This window comes from Megalobrama amblycephala, unplaced genomic scaffold (genome assembly GCF_018812025.1).
Source record: "Megalobrama amblycephala isolate DHTTF-2021 unplaced genomic scaffold, ASM1881202v1 scaffold484, whole genome shotgun sequence".
NCBI classification, from domain to species: Eukaryota; Metazoa; Chordata; class Actinopteri; order Cypriniformes; family Xenocyprididae; genus Megalobrama; species Megalobrama amblycephala.
Window position 1 is genome coordinate 45,292 of NW_025953405.1, and position 18,855 is coordinate 64,146.

General features: G+C 43.6%; 1 protein-coding gene across 1 annotated transcript in view; it reads right to left on the minus strand.

Moving 5' to 3' along the window:
• Positions 1–4: 4 nt before the first annotated feature.
• Positions 5–18,855, minus strand: part of LOC125261786 (C-type mannose receptor 2-like) — a 27,965-nt gene continuing 9,114 nt past the window's right edge. The window contains exons 2-11 of the mRNA XM_048180337.1: positions 16,541–16,930; positions 6,567–6,908; positions 6,031–6,411; positions 5,566–5,940; positions 4,856–5,230; positions 4,424–4,759; positions 3,355–3,726; positions 2,095–2,472; positions 906–988; positions 5–274 (exon numbers count right to left, since the gene is read on the minus strand). Coding sequence (XP_048036294.1) covers positions 188–274; positions 906–988; positions 2,095–2,472; positions 3,355–3,726; positions 4,424–4,759; positions 4,856–5,230; positions 5,566–5,940; positions 6,031–6,411; positions 6,567–6,908; positions 16,541–16,930 — 3,119 coding nt within the window. The 3' untranslated portion in view covers positions 5–187. The remainder of the gene's footprint in view (positions 275–905; positions 989–2,094; positions 2,473–3,354; positions 3,727–4,423; positions 4,760–4,855; positions 5,231–5,565; positions 5,941–6,030; positions 6,412–6,566; positions 6,909–16,540; positions 16,931–18,855) is intronic.

Here is an 18,855-nt window from a genome sequence, read left to right on the forward strand (position 1 = left end):
CAAATCAAACAAAATTACCACCAAAAAAGAAAAAAAAATTATAACTGCCTTGTTTACAAATAAGATCTGTGTTATTTTACAGAAAATTACAGGGGGAAAATGCACTGCAAGCTTTAGAGGCAATTCACCAAACTTAAAAAACTGAAACAACAATTTTCTTTGTGTACAGGAATGCTGCCCTAGTCTCTCATGGATTTTTTTTACGATAGTTCCTCAAATGCATGGTGAAGTTGAAGTTGCTGGGAAGTCCCTGCCTTATAAATTCTTCCTGGAGCTGAAATGTGAATTAATTTGCATTACACTTTAAAATATTCTTGTTGTATTCTTTTTTTTCTCTTTTTTTTAAGGTACACTATGCAACTTTTTTTGTTCAAAATTGACAAAATTCAAATCAAGGTTCCTCAAATCTAGCCGTGGAGGGCCACTGCCCTGCAGAGTTTAGCTCAAACCCTGATCAAACTCACCTAGCTGTAACTCTGTAGACCTTGATTAGCTTGTTCAGGTGTGTTTGATTAGGGTTAGAGGTAAACACTGGCTAGATTTGATGAACCTTGACTTAAATAATGAGTCAATACATCAATACTTATTCCAAAACATGTTTTTATCATACCCTGATTCACAATAGTAAGCCTATTATAAATGTTTATATTTTAGACCTAGCAGGATGGTTTTCGTAGCAGAAGTAATTGCGTACCTACGTCACTCACCTGTGTGTGTGTCGTCCTATCCGTAAATACAGAAAAGTTGATCTGGCTACTTTGACACATATATGGTGTAAGAGTGGCATAGGTTTTGTTTTTTAATTGCTAGAAGGCCAAAAGTTGCATAGTGTACCTTTAAAATTGCATAGAATTTAATTTTATGTAAATTGAATTGAGTGTTTATATTAACATCCAGGTACTTACTTGAATAATCACCAAGTCTTCAATCTGAGACTTTGACAAACTTTCCACACTTGTGAATTCCACTCTCAACCCCACCGTATCACCTGTGCAAATGTGAAAAAGGTCAGTGCTGCATAATTATAAAATAAATTCATGTGGAATTGACCATCTAAATGCATGGGTGCACATAATTGGTACACGGTAAAAATAAACAATGAGCAGCAGAAAACGTGGAGGGAAGCGCTTTTGAATACCAACATTTTTGGAGACAGGGACACGTTTACTTACTGGAGTAGGATTTTTCTCCATCATGTTCATTAATTATTTGGGGTGCAACGGATCTCAGTTGATCCGTGATTCGTATAGACCAGGCCCCACGGTTCGCCACACATATGATTTTCCAACTAACTGCTAAGTTCAACCATTATAGAGTGAAAGTTTATCTTTTGGACATGTTTTGTCTTGGCAATTTACTCACTCAAACTATTTTAAATGCAAAAGAAAAGGTCGAAAATTTGGACTCGCTCACTGTTATCTGTGCACACAGCCTCACACACCCGAGAGAGAGAGAGAGAGAGAGAGAGAGGCGCATTTCAGACAGTGCTCGAACACTGAATTGATTCCTCTTTCACGGTTAATTGCGCTTGAATGAACACAGTCACATAACTGACTAACAGTTGAGAAAGAAACCGGATGCGTGTCAATGTCAGTATTCAGTATATTCAGCACCTGCATTCGATCTTAAAGTGACAGCAGCCTTATTTTCTTGCTGTTTTCTGTCATTAATGTTAATAAAATAAAATAAAAAAACATCATCATCATCATCATCTACCATGTTAGGGAGAAAAGAAGATAGAGAGAAGAGCAGTCAGGAGGAAAGTGATGACAACAGCTTGTAGGATAAATGCACCGCGTAAAGTGTGAGCACCATACAGCATCTCCAGGTGCTCCCTTGGGAACCGGAGAAAAAAAGTTTTGTGCACCTCTGTCTATATGTCCATGTCAAACCAAAAATCCTTCTACACTATTTTATGTACTGTAAATAAAAAAAAAAGCAGTTTCGCTGATTATCAGGTGGTAACATCACAAGGAATTTACAATACATTCCTTATTTGATTAATCTGTTATTGAATTAGTGGTTTCGCTTGTTTCTCCTTGTAACAGTATCGATTTCAATTATTGTAATAGAAGGTGTTGTATATTTGCTCACCACTGTAGCAGAAAAAAGGCAAACTGTCCAAGCATCGCTCATCTGTCCACTGACCAAATTGTTGTAAAGACACAGCTGTGCAGTGTTGAGTACCAGCCCATCCTGGTGTGTTCGAACCTTTATCTGGCTCTGCAGTTTTACTCCTGACCATTTGTCTCCAAAATGTGAAAGAAGAGTTGCTCTGATCTGACCACAGTCTGTTTCTGTGCAGACCAATCCATACAGAATTTTCATATGTGACATTTAGTATTTGTTGACTCTCAGTTTCATTTCTTACACTGGCCAGGTCTGTGTATTTCTCTCTGCAGAAGCTCTGAGCTCCAGTCCAAGTTCTTCCCTCAGATACCCAGATATACTTCTGAGAGGTGTTTTCTCTACCTAACATAAAACATATTTTCATTAGATTTGTTGTTGTTAATCTAGAGATGAATATGTGCACTACTAGAGGGAAATTTGTGTTGCTCTACATTAGTCTATGTTTAGCCTAAGTTCTAAATATTCTAAAAGAAATATTTTTAGCATTTTCAAGCGATGGGTTATTTCCTATGAAATCTCTTATGCATTTTTGAGTATCAGATTTCAATTTATGAGTAAAATAAGATGTTAACATAATTTTTTATTTTGTTTTACAACAATTGCTATGCATTCATATCTCAAACATGAATTTTGAAACCACTGTTTGCCATAAAGTAAATGTTAACAAGTTTTTATATTAGGGACTACAACTACCATTTAGTTAACAAGCTTGATGAATGAGACAGTCATTGTAGTCCTCAAGCAGAAACATGTTAACAACTTACATTTCACATTTGAGGTTAAGGTCTCATTTAACTCAAACTGGAAATTGCTATTCTGAAACCCATTAAACATTTCTGAAGGAATCGATAATGAATTAGTCTTCATGGTTGATATTATGACATTGAATTGAAAATGAGCTCAGGCTACAGTATATGTGACAGAAGGATAGATCCAGTTCAGTATCAGGTTTCTGCATGCATCCTCAGAGAACATAATATGAAGTTCTTGTACCGACAGTATGAATTGTTGTTTATACGGTGAGGTAAAGGAAGTCAAATATCCCCAAACTCCCCAAACAGTTTTGGTTCCCAATGACTTCCATTGTTTTTGTCCATGACACTTATTTGCTGGTTGAAAGTGCCTTATTGTTCAAGATTTGTCTCTCCCACATTCAGAGGAAGCATGCTGAAGCCTTGAGGGACTGATAAATATAAGTTGTAGAATTTAAATGAAATGTCTTACCATCATAGCAAACAAATGTAAGCTCATTGTCACATGATGAATCAAACCAGGTTCTGTAAAACATGTGAACACACATTTCTTTTCCACCAAAGTTGTCAGGTTCATGATACCAGTTCCTGAAATCTTTCTCTCCTTCCTGATAGAAGTCATTATCTTCCAAAGACCATCTCCAGCTGTTCACGTCATCATACAGTCCAATCCAGGCTGAACCATTGTAACTCCCATTAACTGTGTTAATCAGCCTGTTCATTTCCTCCATGTTATCAATGGTGGCCAGATCAGTGTAACTCTGTCTGCAGTATCTCTGAGCTTCAGTCCAGGTCTTATTCTCAGACACAAAGTGATATTGGCGGGTTGATGTCAAAGATGACACTGTGGAGAAAGTGTCAAATTTTAGCATTATTTATGTTTTATACAATATTGGCCATTAAAGGATTAGTGCACTTTCAAATGAAAATTACCCCAAGCTTTATTCACTCTCAAGCCATCCTAGGTATGTATGACTTTCTTCTTTCTGATGAACACAATCAGAGTTATATTAATAAATATCCTGACATCCGAGCTTTATAACGACAGTGAACGGGACCAACGAGCATGAAGCTGAAGAAAGTGCATCCATCCATATCCACCAATCCATCATAAACATACTCCACATGGCTCTGGGGGGTTGATAAAGGCCTTATGAAGTGAAGTGATGCATTTGTGTAAGAAAAATATCCATATTTAACAAGTTATAAAGTAAAATTTCTAGCTTCTGCCAGACCACCATTTTACTTTATAACTTGTTAAATATGGATTTTTTTTTCACACAAACGTATCACTTCACTTCAGAAGGCCTTTATTAACCCCCCGAAGCCGTGTGGAGTATGTTTATGATGGATGGAAGCACTTTCTTCTGTTTCATACTCGTTGGTCCCGTTCACTGCCATTTTAAAGCTCAGATGCGTCAGGATATTTATTAATATACCTCCGACTGTGTTCATCAGAAAGAAGAAAGTCATATACACCTCGGATGGCTTGAGGGTAATCTTGAGGGTAATCTAATCTTTTAAGATAGACATCTACTCACCATTGTAGCAAATGAAAGGTAATGCAGTATTGCAGTTTTCATTTGTCCATTTCCCAGTCTCTCTAAATGAGACTACAATGCAGGATCCAGCAGTATATGGCTGACCTGTCATCCAGTTACTGAATGAAGAGTTGCTCTGATCTGACCAATATCTGGGTCTGTACAGTCCAATCCAAACAGAGTAAGGGGAGTAATTCTGGAGCAAATTTTGGATCTTATGGATTTCAGTCTCATTTCTGATGCTGATGAGGTCTGTGTGATTTTCTCTGCAGTAACTTTGAGCTTCAGTCCAGGTTTTTGATTGGTTAACAAACACATATTTTGTACTGACATTCTCTCTTCCTGCAAGTAATTTTTTATATTATGAATAATTGGTATTGTACTTTTATCTTTAAATATTATATTCAATGCAGTTGAAGTCCACTATCTTACCATCATAGCAAACAAAGTAATACAAGCTGGAGCATGGAACGTTATACCATAAACCATAGAATGTGTACATTATCACACACAGACTCTGTCCACCCCAGTTCTCTGGTTGCCGGACATACCAGCTTTTAAAACCTCCCTCTAATGCCGCATTATCCAGTGACCATCTCCAGCTGTTCACATCATCATACAATCCAATCCAGGCTGAACCGCTGTAACTCCCATTAACTGTGTTAATCAGCCTGTTCATTTCCTCCATGTTATCAATTGTGGCCAGATCAGTGTATTTCTGTCTGCAGTATGTCTGAGCTTCAGTCCAGGTCTTATTCTCAAACACAAAGTGGTACTCACGGGTACATGAAGATTGTGTGCAGGAGCCTTCATGTTAAAAAATACCAAAGAAAAAGAAAAATCAGACTATTCCATGCAGTACAAACGGAAACAATCAGATGTATAAAATGTCGTTGGGATTGAAGTTTATTACAAGATTTATCATTATTATTATTATTAATTCAGGAAATCTCTCTTATACCTGAATATCTATTCTGTCTTGCTTCATACTAGTTGACATTCAACACATTCATTTCCTTATGTTCAGTAAAAGTATTATGTAATAAATCACTATATCCGCCTATAGGCTGCTTCAAATACAGCTTCTTTGGATTCATAAAAAAAGTCAGAATGACAAAACGCAAAGATCTCAATGAACTCACTGTTGTAGCAGAAGAAAGGAATGCTGAGGAAGCAGTTCTCATCGGTCCATCGGCCAGAATCCTTGAGTGATACAGCAGTACATTGCTGAAAACCTATTTCCACATAATCTTGTACACCATTATCTGGTTGCTCTAGTAAATGAGGAACTCCTGGTTTCCAGTTTTCATAATTGGTAATCTGATGGTCAGACCAAGTTCTGTTTCTGTACAGGCCGATCCAGATTCTTCCACCTGCTCTCTCAAGGATCCTCTGGTTCTCAGTCTGATTTCTCACATTGGCAAGATCTGTGTAGTGTTCTCTGCAGTATCTACGAGCCTCTGACCAGGTTTTCCAGTCATTGATTTTGATGTAATTCTGTGTGGAATTCGCTCTACCTGAGAAATAAAATATAACAACTCTACAGTATATGCACAGAAATTTTCACATAAAATGATAAACACATCAAATAAAAATTAAGTCCTTACCATCGTAGCAAACAAATGTGTTAGAATTGCCACATGACTTATCAAACCATTTGCCATTATAATCCATGTAAACACACAGTTCTTTCCCCCCGTTGTTGTCCGGTTCATGATACCAGTTCCTGAAATCTCTCTCTCCTTTCTGATATAAATCATTGTCTTCCAAAGACCATCTCCAGCTGTTCCCTAGTACATCATCATACAATCCAATCCAGGCTGAACCATTGTAACTCCCATTAACTGTGTTAATCAGCCTGTTCATTTCCTCCATGTTATCAATGGTGGCCAGATCAGTGTAACTCTGTCTGCAGTATGTCTGAGCTTCAGTCCAGGTCTTATTCTCAGATACAAAGTGATACTGGTGGGATGATGTCAAAGATGACACTGTGGAGAAAAGTGTAAAATTGTGGTTGTAAAAAGACATTTTAGTTCATTTACATGGCATTTTTTTCACAGCTGAAGAAAAGGATGAGAAGACTTGTATCATTGCAATTAATGCAATTTAATTGATTACAATCCAGGCTGAGAGATACACATACCACTGTAGCAAATGAAAGGAAATCTAGAGAAGCAGAATTCATCAGTCCATTTCCCAGAGTCTCTAAAAGAAACTACAGTGCAGGATCCAGTACTATCTGGCTCTCCTGTCCTCCAGTTACTGAATGAAGAGTTGCTCTGATCTGACCAATATCTGGTTTGGTACAGTCCAATCCAAACAGCGTAATAATAATCATATGGAACTAATGACTGAACTCTGTAGTTTTCAGTCTCATTTCTGATTCTGACGAGGTCTGTGTGATGTTCTCTGCAGTAACTCTGAGCTTCAGTCCAGTTTTTGTACTGGGAAACAAACACATAACTTGCACTAGCATTCATTCTCCCTGTAAAAAATAAATAAAAAATGTTATCATATATCATATATAATTTATATCATATATCATGTTTTAGTTTCGTACACTGTAAAAAAAAAAAAAAAAAAAAAAAAAAAATTATGGTAAATTAAATTTACGGTAAAAAAAAACCCCAAAAAACGGCAGCTGTGGTTGCCAGAAATTTACCGTAAAAAATACGGTAGCAAAGTTTTAGGTTTTACGGATTTAACTAAAATTTACACTCCAACACGGACTATTGTCTCACCTTTTGAACTGGGCTTGACATTAACTTTTTTGCTCACCAGCCACAGTGGCTAGTGGTTTTCCAAAGTTACTAGCCACTCAGCATTTTCACTGGCCACAATTTTGATGTTGGTAAATTACATTTTATATGATTAAAGTTGACTTTGTTATGCTTAAATTACTTTATTTCGAGTCATTTTACTTGATTTAGAAGATTTAAAACCCTTTAAAAGTTTTTAAATGCAGATTGACCACCCAAATCAAGACTACATTGTATATCAGCTGGTATGTACAGGTGGGCAAGAGGTGGACAATATGAGCATGGGCTAATATGAGAAATTTTATAAGTTATTTGTGTTAGGCTATATAAAAGAACAAAGAAGCTAATTACAAAAACAATAGTAAATTAAAAATAATCCTTTTTCAGATACACTATAGCCTACATATATTTAACATATAGCTTACATTTATTTAACATCTTTTGTTGTTTGATTAACATTAATGACAGACAGGTAGGCCTATTTAATTGGGCTGCTGAATTCATGGACGTAACTGATGCATATTCAGTTATTACCCACCTGTTTACGTCCACTCAAGCCATAACTGACTGTATTCACGCGAGATACTCCACACGATAGACATTTAGACATCTGTGTGCACGTGTATTTGACTATTCAGGCGCGAGGAGAACTGATCGCGCTCGCGAGAGAGAGAGCGCACGCGAGAAAGCGCTTCTGTTGTGTGTCATTCAGCGCAATTCCGCCTATCCCTCCTTCACTAACTGCACGTAAATAACGAATTGTGTGATTGGATTGTAATTTTGTGCTACGACGATCTTCGACGATCATTTGGCTGTAAACTGAAATTATATTCAACCCGCCAAAGTGGCTAGTGGGAGTGGCTGTCTTACCCGCCACAGCTGAAATCTACCCGCATTTGGCGGGTTGGCGGGTGTTAATGTCAAGCCCTGTTCATTTCCAATAACCCACTTCCCGGACTCATTATCACTCATTGCACCCAGCTGTCTTGTATTATGTTCCCTTTCAGTCGGTCACGTTCGACGTACGTCAGTAGTGACCGACGAATTGGGATATCGCTTAGAGAGCCCTATCAGCTTCGTGTGAACTAAAACAAGCCAATGGAATTGGCGTGCGATATTTGCATAATGCGCACCGCCCCCGACAGGTGTATATAAATAGGAAGCGGATGCAATCGCACTCTGCTTTTCGCTTCGGAGCCATACACTGGTGTCCTGCTTCAGACTTTGTTCAAAACTGAAACTAAAACTGCCTCAGAAGAGGATTAACAGCGAGCTGTTCGTGTTGGTAGTGAAGGCACTCCAGCGAGGTCACGAGCTTCCGAGGAGCCGAGCTATAAGCTCTCAACTGCTGTTGTAACAGCAACACTCTAAAAGTGTGTGTGCGTGTTGCGATTTGGGCCGGTTCCTCGGTGTGTTCAGGGAGTGGTGTACCTGAGCACATCGCGTCACTCCCTGTATGCTTCAGCACAAGTGAGCTGAGCTTTCCCCTTCTAAAAGAGCTTTACAGACGAACCCTGACAGTATGTCATTTTGTCTGTGCGTTACTGGGTGCGGTCGTTCCCTGGTCCCTGCTGATGGGCACAATCGCTGCATCTCGTGTTTGGGCGTTCAGCACGCTGAAGCAGCTTTTGTGGATGGTTCATGTTCCCATTGCGGGAATATGACTATCGCGGTGCTGAGGTCTAGACTCTCCTTCCTGAAGTCTCAGGAAGCGGGGGTCCCCTCCCCTATGCCCCGTTCGACCGTTTTTTCCGGCCCCGGTCGGAGTGACGGTTCGGCGGTGTATAGGAAGGGTGACCTGAGGATTACGGTCAGGGCTTCCCCGCCGAGCGGAAACGCTCCGCGGGCCCCTGCCGCCTCATCAGCACCGCAACCCATTGTGCCACCGTTGGTTTCCGCTGGGCCCTCTACGGACTGTCCAGCCGTTACCTTTGGTGCGCCCGCGGCGGAGCGGATGTCGATCTCTGCATCGGAAGGTGAGCCAGAGTCCTCGGGGGAGGAAGATCCGGACGCGCTGCCGCCCTCCGGGACGGTAGCGTTCCCCGAGTCGGATCCCGAGTTGACGGCTGTGCTTTCCCGGGCCGCCTTGTGTGTCGGGCTCGAGTGGAACCCTCCACCCTGTCCCGGCCCATCTCGGTTGGATGATTGGTACTTGGGGGGGGGTCGCGCTGGTCAGGTCCAGCGTCCCGCCCCAATGCCATTCTTCCCGGAAGTGCACGATGAGGTGACCAGGTCTTGGCAAACACCCTATAGTGTTCGTGCGAGGCCCGGTCCCTCATCCGCCTTCTCCTCCCTGGACGGCGGGGAAGCCAGGGGGTACGCGAGGATCCCGCCAGTCGAGCGGTCCGTTGCGATGCAGCTGTGTCCAACGGCCACTGGCTGGCGTGGTGAGCCGCGCCTCCCATCCCGGGCCTGTAAGTTCTCAGCCGGTCTGACTGAGAAGGCTTACAGCTCCTGTGGGCAGGCTGCCTCCGCCCTGCACGCGATGGCCCTTTTGCAGGTTTACCAGGCAAAAGCGCTGTCGGAGATGCCCCAGGAAGGGCCTGACCAACAACTGCTTGGGGAGCTGCGCGCTGCCACTGACCTTGCCCTCCGGGCGACGAAGGTGACAGCACGCGCTGTTGGTCACGCGATGTCTACCCTGGTAGTCCAGCAACGCCATCTCTGGCTGACCCTGGCGGACATGCGGGAGGCGGACAAACAACGGTTCCTGAATTCCCCCGTGTCCCCGGTCGGCCTTTTCGGCGACGCAGTGGAGAGCTTCGCCCAACAGTTCTCCGCTGCACAGAAGCAGGCCGAGGCCATCAAACATGTCATGCCACGGCGGTCCGCTGCTGCCTCCACCCAGCCGCCCGTGGCTCAGCCTCAGCCTGCTCGTCGCCGAGGGCGCCCGCCTGCGTCGTCCTCCGCCCCTGCTAAGTCGGCAAAGCAGCAGCCTACACCAGCCAGACAGCAGGATACGGCCAATCCTGGATCTGCGCGTCCTGAACCGGTATCTTCACAGGATGCCGTTCAAGATGCTCACGCAGAAGCGCATTTTCGAATGCGTCCGTCCCCGGGATTGGTTTGCAGCAATCGACCTGAAGGACGCATACTTTCATGTCTCGATTCTGCCTCGACACAGACCCTTCCTGCGGTTTGCGTTTGAGGGTCGGGCATATCAGTACAAAGTCCTACCCTTCGGGCTGGCCCTGTCCCCCCGCGTCTTTACGAAGGTTGCGGAGGCGGCCATTGTTCCCCTCAAGGAACAGGGCGTTCGTATTCTCAACTATCTCGACGACTGGCTGATCCTGGCCAGCTCGCGAGAGCAGTTGTGCGAACACAGGGACATGGTTTTAGCTCACCTCAGCCGGTTGGGTCTTCAGGTCAACTGGGACAAGAGCAAACTCGCCCCCGGGCAGAGGATCTCTTATCTCGGTCTCGAGCTAGACTCGGTCGCACGGACTGCGCGTCTCACCGAGGCGCGCGTCCAGTCGGTGTTGAACTGCCTGAGCTCGCTCAAGCGCAGGACAGCGGCTCCACTGAAAGATTTTCAGAGGCTCCTGGGGCATATGGCATCTGCAGCCGCGGTCACGCCGCTCGGATTGCTCCATATGAGACCGCTTCAACACTGGCTCCGCGGCCGGGTCCCGAGATGGGCGTGGCAGCGCGGCACGCTCCGTGTCCCCGTGACACCGAGCTGCCGTCGCACCCTTGTCCGGTGGTCGGACCCTTCATTCCTGCGGGCCGGAGTACCCCTGGAACAAGTGTCCAGACATGCTGTGGTCTCCACAGATGCCTCTGCCACGGGATGGGGGGCCACGTACAACGGGCATGCAGTGTCGGGTCTTTGGACGGGGCCTCAGCTGCATTGGCATATCAATTGCCTCGAGTTGCTAGCAGTACGTCTTGCTCTGGCCCGCTTCAAGGAGCTGCTGTCAGACAAGCACGTACTGGTCCGTTCGGACAGCACTGCGGCCGTTGCGTACATCAACCATCAAGGTGGTCTACGCTCCCGTCGCATGTCGCAACTCGCCCGCCATCTCTTGTTGTGGAGTCAGAAGCATCTGAGGTCCCTTCGGGTCACTCATGTCCCAGGTGTGCTCTACCGTGCGGCCGACGAGCTGTCACGGCAGCCTCCACTTGCGGGCGAGTGGCGGCTCCACCCCCAGGCGGTTCAGCTGATTTGGCAGCATTTCGGCGAGGCCCAGGTAGACCTGTTTGCCTCCCCAGAAACTGCCCACTGCCAGTGGTTCTATTCCCTGTCCGGCGGCACGCTCAGCACGGATGCCCTGGCACACAGCTGGCCCCAGGGTCTACGCAAATATGCGTTTCCCCCAGTGAGCCTTCTCGCACAACTCCTGTGCAAGGTCAGGGAGGACGGGGAGCAGGTCTTGTTAGTGGCTCCGTACTGGCCCACTCGGACCTGGTTCTCGGACCTCATCCTCCTCGCGACAGCCCCTCCCTGGCCGATTCCTCTGAGGAAGGACCTCCTGACTCAGAGACGGGGCACCCTGTGGCACCCGCGTCCCGATCTGTGGAACCTCCACGTGTGGTCCCTGGACAGGATGCGGAGGTTCTGAGTGATCTCCCGCAAGCGGTCGTAGACACCATCACTTCCGCTAGAGCTCCTTCCACTAGGAGTCTCTACGCGCTGAAGTGGAACCTGTTCGTCGAATGGTGCGCCTCTCGCCGAGAGGACCCCCGATCATGCTCGGTCAGATCTGTGCTTTCCTTCCTGCAAGAAGGGTTGGAGCGAAGGCTGTCTCCCTCCACCCTGAAGGTGTATGTTGCCGCTATCGCTGCACATCACCACGCAGTTGAGGGTAAGTCCCTGGGGAAACACGATCTGATCGTCAGGTTCCTGAGGGGGCGAGGAGACTGAATCCTCCTCGCCCTTCCTCCGTACCCTCTTGGGATCTGACCCTGGTTCTCTCAGCTCTCCGGGGTCATCCCTTTGAGCCCTTGCGATCAGTCGACCTGAAAGTAATGTCTCTAAAAAACTGTCCTTCTGGTCGCATTGGCTTCCCTGAAGAGGGTAGGGGACCTGCATGCGTTTTCGGTCGACGAAGCGTGCCTAGAATTCGGGCCCGGTGATTCTCACGTCATCCTGAGACCCCGGCCTGGATACGTGCCCAAGGTTCCTACCACTCCCTTCAGAGATCAGGTAGTGAACCTGCAAGCGCTGCCCTCGGAGGAGGCAGACCCAGCCCTAGCTTTGCTCTGTCCCGTCCGCGCTCTGCGTGTGTACGTGGACAGAACGCAAAGCTTCAGGACCTCAGATCAGCTCTTTGTCTGTTACGGAGGCCAGCAGAAGGGAAAGGCTGTCTCCAAGCAGAGGATGGCCCACTGGATAGTGGATGCCATCGCCTTGGCGTATGAATCCCAGGGCGTGCCTTGCCCGCTCGGGTTGAGAGCCCACTCCACCAGAGGGTGGCCTCTTCCTGGCGCTGGCTCATGGCGCCTCGCTGACAGATATCTGTAGAGCTGCGGGCTGGGCGACACCTAACACGTCCGCTAGGTTTTATAGCCTACGTGTAGAGCCGGTATCTTCACGTGTACTCGCATCCACTAGTCGGTAGACGTGTTGTATCCGCTCTAAGTGTCGGCTTGCAATGCCATTCCCGCCCCCTGGGCCGGATACGTGCATACTTTTACTCCAGTCGTGTTCCCCGCTTGGCGAACCCTGTCGAGTTCCTCCGCCTCCCCTTCGGCTCGGACATTGCGGAGTGTCTGATGCCAGGCCTACATCCGTCGCTGACGCTGTCTGTTGGCTGGGGCCCATATGTCGTGACTCCTCTACATGAGCGGTCCCATATGTGTAATTGTCCACGGGTCTAAACTCCCTACGGCGAGCCCGTGTCTTTCCCTTAGCAGAGCCAGCTCTGCTGTCACCTGTCAGATGAGTCTCCCCTACCCAGGTGGAGCCATCCCAGGGACCCCATATGCGTACTGCCCCCCGGGCCAGTCCATATGTGTATTCTCCACGTAAACTCCTCCCCCATTGGGTAGGTAGTGGCCTCCGCAGCGTCCCTTACGGGTTCGCTTCCCCAGTGTAGTCTAGTTTACTTAGTGGGTATTCGGTAAGACAGCAGTAAACTCTCTCGGCGTAAGCTCGCCCCTTCACCGTTCCAGCTGGTGCTATGGGTAGCCGAGCTTGCGCTGGGCACTGGAAGGGGTTTCGTAACTGTGGCGCTTTAGTTGGGATCCCAATTCGTCGGTCACTACTATTACGTACGTCCCGTCGCCACAGTTCCTGTACCCTCGCTGTAGTGCGGACACCAGTTGTCTCCTCAGCGAAAAACAGAGTGCGATTTCATCCGCTTCCTATTTATATACACCTGTCGGGGGCGGTGCGCATTATGCAAATATCGCACGCCAATTCCATTGGCTTGTTTTAGTTCACACGAAGCTGATAGGGCTCTCTAAGCGATATCCCAATTCGTCGGTCACTACTGACGTACGTCTCCGTTCCCTCCTTCAGGGAACGAGGGTTACATACGTAACCGAGACGTTATTAGTGTTCTGTCTATTTATACTGAGTTTGTTTCTGCTTTTGTTATGGAAGTTTCGTTTATTGTCACTGGAGTCTCTGTTTGTTTTATGGCCTGTATGGACTGTTTCTGTGGATTTTGACCCTTGCATGTATGGACTACGTTTCTGGATTACCCCATTAAAGCTGCACATGGATCTAACCTTCTTGTCTCCGTGCCAATCCGTGACAGAAGGTTAATACTATAGAAGGTGCACAGTGTCATTAACACAAACACTAAACACCATCATGGTAACATACATGAAATAAAAAAAGAAACATGTAACATAAAACCCTAATTTAAATAACGGATTAAAAAAAAACTAAGAAGAAACTAAGAAGATACATCAAATTGTAGTGTCACGCAGGGAACTATGGGAATGTCAATTTACGTTTTTTTTTACTGTAAATTATACAAGTACTTGTTCTTTTTTACTTCCAAAAACTGTCAATTTAACAATATTTTACTGTAGAATTACATTAAATGTATGGTTAGATCTATTACAGTTATTCCCTTAATAACTGTAATAGATCTAAATTAAAAATTTGTTAACCAATTAACAGTTTTTCACAGTCTTTTACCATGAAAATGACGATCATTTTTTAGCATGTTGTTGTAATTACTTGAAAAGCCCCACAGTAGTTTTCACTATCAAATGATTGGTTGAAAGTGGTTGGTTCAGAATCATCAGAATGATTACACTTTCTTTCATTTCCCCTCTCTCTCTCTCTCTCTCTCTATATATATATATATATAATATATATGTATATACAAGGGCGTAGATTTGGTTTCAACATTGGGGGGGTTGAACCAAAGTCCCTTTAAGACAAGTCATTTCACTCGGCAGCCATCTTTGAAACGCCTCTCGGGCATCCTGGGCATCATGCAATCTCTTTGAATGGGGAAACATCAAATTCTCCAAAACTGTTCGCCAACCTTACGATTAAATTTCATATTTGAAATCACCAATGAAATCTAACAACAACCGGCTAATAAATTTAGTTTCTAAACACTCGAATCATGACAAAAAAACTGTATTTTTCAGGCTGGATCAAGCTAATGCGCATGCGCAGACCTAAATGCGCGTCTCTTTGGAGGCGCGCATCTGACTGTTTCTATAGAAACCGGTGATTCTAACGGCAGCTGAAGTGACGTGAAGACTTTACCAGTCGGCAATTGGCTCTTATTTAGAAGGCGGGACTTATTCCGCCATATTGCGCGTTACACTTTCTCCCATTCAAAACAATACGAGTGACACGTCTTGTGTTATTCTATAGTCTTTGGTTGAACGTATGCTGCCTGTTTTTTTTTTATTATTAAAAAAATATATATATTTTTTTTGTGTGTAGCGTTATTGGATTATCTATCTATCTATCTATCTATCTATCTATCTATCTATCTATCTATCTATCCTTCATAACTTTATGAAATTTATGTATAATCATTCATCAAATTCTAGCATAACTGAGTGATTCTAAAAAGAAAGAAATTATGTTAAATATTGAAACTGCCAGTAGGCGGCAGCGATTCGCTGTTTTATTGAGTGAGACACTTAAATCGTTCATTCAGCCAATTCGTTCAAAAGTCAGATTAAAGGTGATAGAGAGGATTTTTTCGTCGACTGAGAATCCAAAGACTGTTACTGAGTTTTTGAAATGAGCGCATGCGTAAGAACAACCCCCCTCCTTCACAACACATTTCAAAGGAACGCCTCCCAAAACTCGTAAACACTCATATTGGAACACGAGTGTTTACCACCGGCATTCACTGTGTCGTGTTTTTTGGATTCATTATGTCGGACTCACCGCAGGTAACTCATAATCTGCAGTTGTTACTCCTGTCTCCTGACAAAAACATTGCATGCGGCGCCTGTAGCGCACAGCCGTGCTCGTCTCTCAGAAGGAACGTCACGGCAGTGATTGACAAGCCAGAGGGCCAATCCGTGCACGTCTCTCACAAGGAACGTCATGGCAGTGATTGACAAGCCAGAGGGCCAATTGTTTACGTGGTGATCGTGTAAACGATTGGCTGATGTTTTTAAGGCCCTACTTTCGTGCACAGATGATGTATATTAATATTATTACTTTCAGTGCACCTAATAAATAGCCTTTTATCAGTTAGTAAAGACAGTTTCAAGTAATATTGCAAAAATGTATAAAACAAAACATCCTCTTTAGCACCTTTAATTTAGGAAGAAAACAAACACCGATGTGAATACTTTTGTCATTGATCATTACAGACAGTATTGAAAAATGAACTAACAAAACACACGGCTGTTTTGGTAACTGGTTACAGTTACACTGATAGTTATGGCTACATTGCAATAGATTAGCTAGCTAAAATATGAGTGTATTACACAACATTCTCATACCTCCTTCTCAGTACATGCTTTATTCTTTTTAATGGACCAGCGGTTTAATATAGTTGGCTGGGCAGCGGTTCTCTTCATTTTTACCCGCGCTCTCTCATTCAAACAGTACAGCACTACTCTGGTGAAAGAGCGACGTGCATTGGTTGGGCGTTACCAATCGGGAGGGGAACAATATTTTTGTCTAATTTATTATGACAAACTCATATTTGAATAGAAACAAAATTATTGTTACAAAATAAATGAATTCTACATATTTTTCATTTGATCTACTGTGATTTTCATGTTGAAATATTGGGGGGTTGTAACTGAAGCATTTGAATATTGGGGGGTTATATATATATATAAGTTATATATATATATATATATATATATATATATATATATATATATATATATATATAATTTGTCCTATACAATGTATATATAATTATATATAATTTATATATAATTTGTCCTATACAATGAAATTGCTCACCGTCATAGCAGATAAATGGATATTTGCTAAACCAGCCTGTTGAATACCACATCCCACTGTATATGTTCATATACACATACATGTATTGTCCTCCATAATTCACTTGGTCCCATTTAAACCAGTTCCTGAAGTCTTTCTCTCCCACTTTGAAGAAATCACTGTCCTCTAGAGTCCATTTCCAACTGTTCAGATCATCATAGAGCCCAATCCAGGCCAAATCAATGGAATCATCTTTGAATGTCTTGATTAACTGGTTTGTTTGTTGATCATTTTCAATGGTGGCCAGATCAGTGTATTTATCTCTACAGTATCTCTGAGCTTCTACCCAAGTCTTGGATTCCTTCACAAAGACATAATGACGAGGAACACTGAAGCTGAAGCTAATAAAACCTATATAAGACATAAGATTAGTTGGAATTAGTTAGAATTTGAATGCAAAATGAGTAGATCAATAATTTTATTTTATAAATAAAAATAAATAAATAATTGTAATACCAGAAGCCTGAAAAAGTCAAAATGTTTACACAGAATAGCAATAATAGTATAATAGTATAATATTAAAAAAGTAAAAATATTTAATAAAAATGTCTGGCTTACCTGATAACAGAAGCAGGGTAAACATGTTTACCGTATGAAGAAACATTGTGCTATAAAATGTGAAATAAATTCATTGTTATGATTATTTTTATTTAGTTAGTTATTTGCATGATGTATTACTGTAAAGTTTTAAATGCCAGCAGTTGGTCATCAGTTTACCTTTGGATGTCTGCTCTTGTCTTTTCTCTTGATTTGCTGTTTGGTGGTAGTTTTTCATCTTCACATTTATAGTGACTTACAAAATATGGGTGAGATCATGTCTGTAAACACCCATGACATTTATAAAACCTGTCCGATCACATAGCTGCTCTGTCAGATGTGCCAACATACTGTACTTACAAACTGAAGAATATTTGATTGATAGATCACTAATAATTGCAAAAGTATCATGCCCATACTTGCTCAGATTTTGAATAGAATGTATTTTTTTTTTTTTTTTTTAAAAAACAACAATTATTTGCCATATGCATAAAAATAACAAAAGTTCAATGTTGTTCATGTTTATGATTCATTCAGTGTCCATTATAAGCATACACCTCTGTAACTAAGCAGATCAAAAGAACTAAAACAAAAGGAAACTGGTTCTAGCTGGTATATTTTCCTTGTTCATAACCATCTGCAGACTGAGGTCAAATAAATCTTTAATGTTCATCTTTATATATCAGAAATGTTCCTTATTGTTACAAGTATCCCAAATTTTGTTGGTCAGTGTAAACAATAATTGTTCTATTCCCTGACCGGCGGCACGCTCGGCACAGACGCCCTGGCACACAGCTGGCCCCCGGGCCTATGCAAATATGCGTTTCCCCCAGTGAGCCTTCTCGCACAGTTCCTGTGCAAGATCAGGGAGGACGAGGAGCAGGTCTTGTTAGTGGCTCCATACTGGCCCACTCGGACCTGGTTTTCGGACCTAATGCTCCTAACGACAGCCCCTCCCTGGCCGATTCCTCTGAGGAAGGACCTCCTGACTCAGAGACGGGGCACCCTGTGGCACCCGCGTCCCGACCTGTGGGACCTCCACGTGTGGTCCCTGGACGGGATGCAGAGGTTCTGAGTGATCTCCCGCAAGCAGTCGTAGACAAAATCACTTCCGCTAGAGCTCCTTCCACGAGCAGCCTCTATGCGTTGAAGTGGAACCTATTCATTGAATGGTGCTCCTCTCACCGAGAGGACCCCGATCATGCTCGGTCAGATCTGTGCTTTCCTTCCTGCAAGAGGGCCTGGAGCAAAGGCTGTCTCCCTCCACCCTCAAGGTGTATGTTGCTGCTATCGCCACACATCACCATGCAGTTGATGGCAAGTCCCTGGGAAACACGATCTGATCGTCAGGTTCCTGAGGGGGGAGGAGATTAACCCTCAGGGGTCTGAGGATTTTTGGGGCCCTGGAGAAGTTTTGACATGCCCTGACATTTGTGCTTTTTTCAGTTGTTCATAAACATATTAATGACAAAAGTGTCATTACACTGTATTCAGCACAAACTAGCTACAATAATATGTGAGGAACATGTATGTACATGTTTGTGTTTTTGAAGGAATAACGTTTATGCGTGGTTATTGAAAAACAAAAAACTTAAGTCACTGAAATAAGGCCAAAAAATATATATTAAACTGTGTTCACAAGGATTCTGTGTATTGGAGGTTGTAGACTAGAGTTTTTGCTTCAGAATGAAGTAAAAATTATCCTTCCTACTCCTTCATATAAACAATAGAGAGATTTA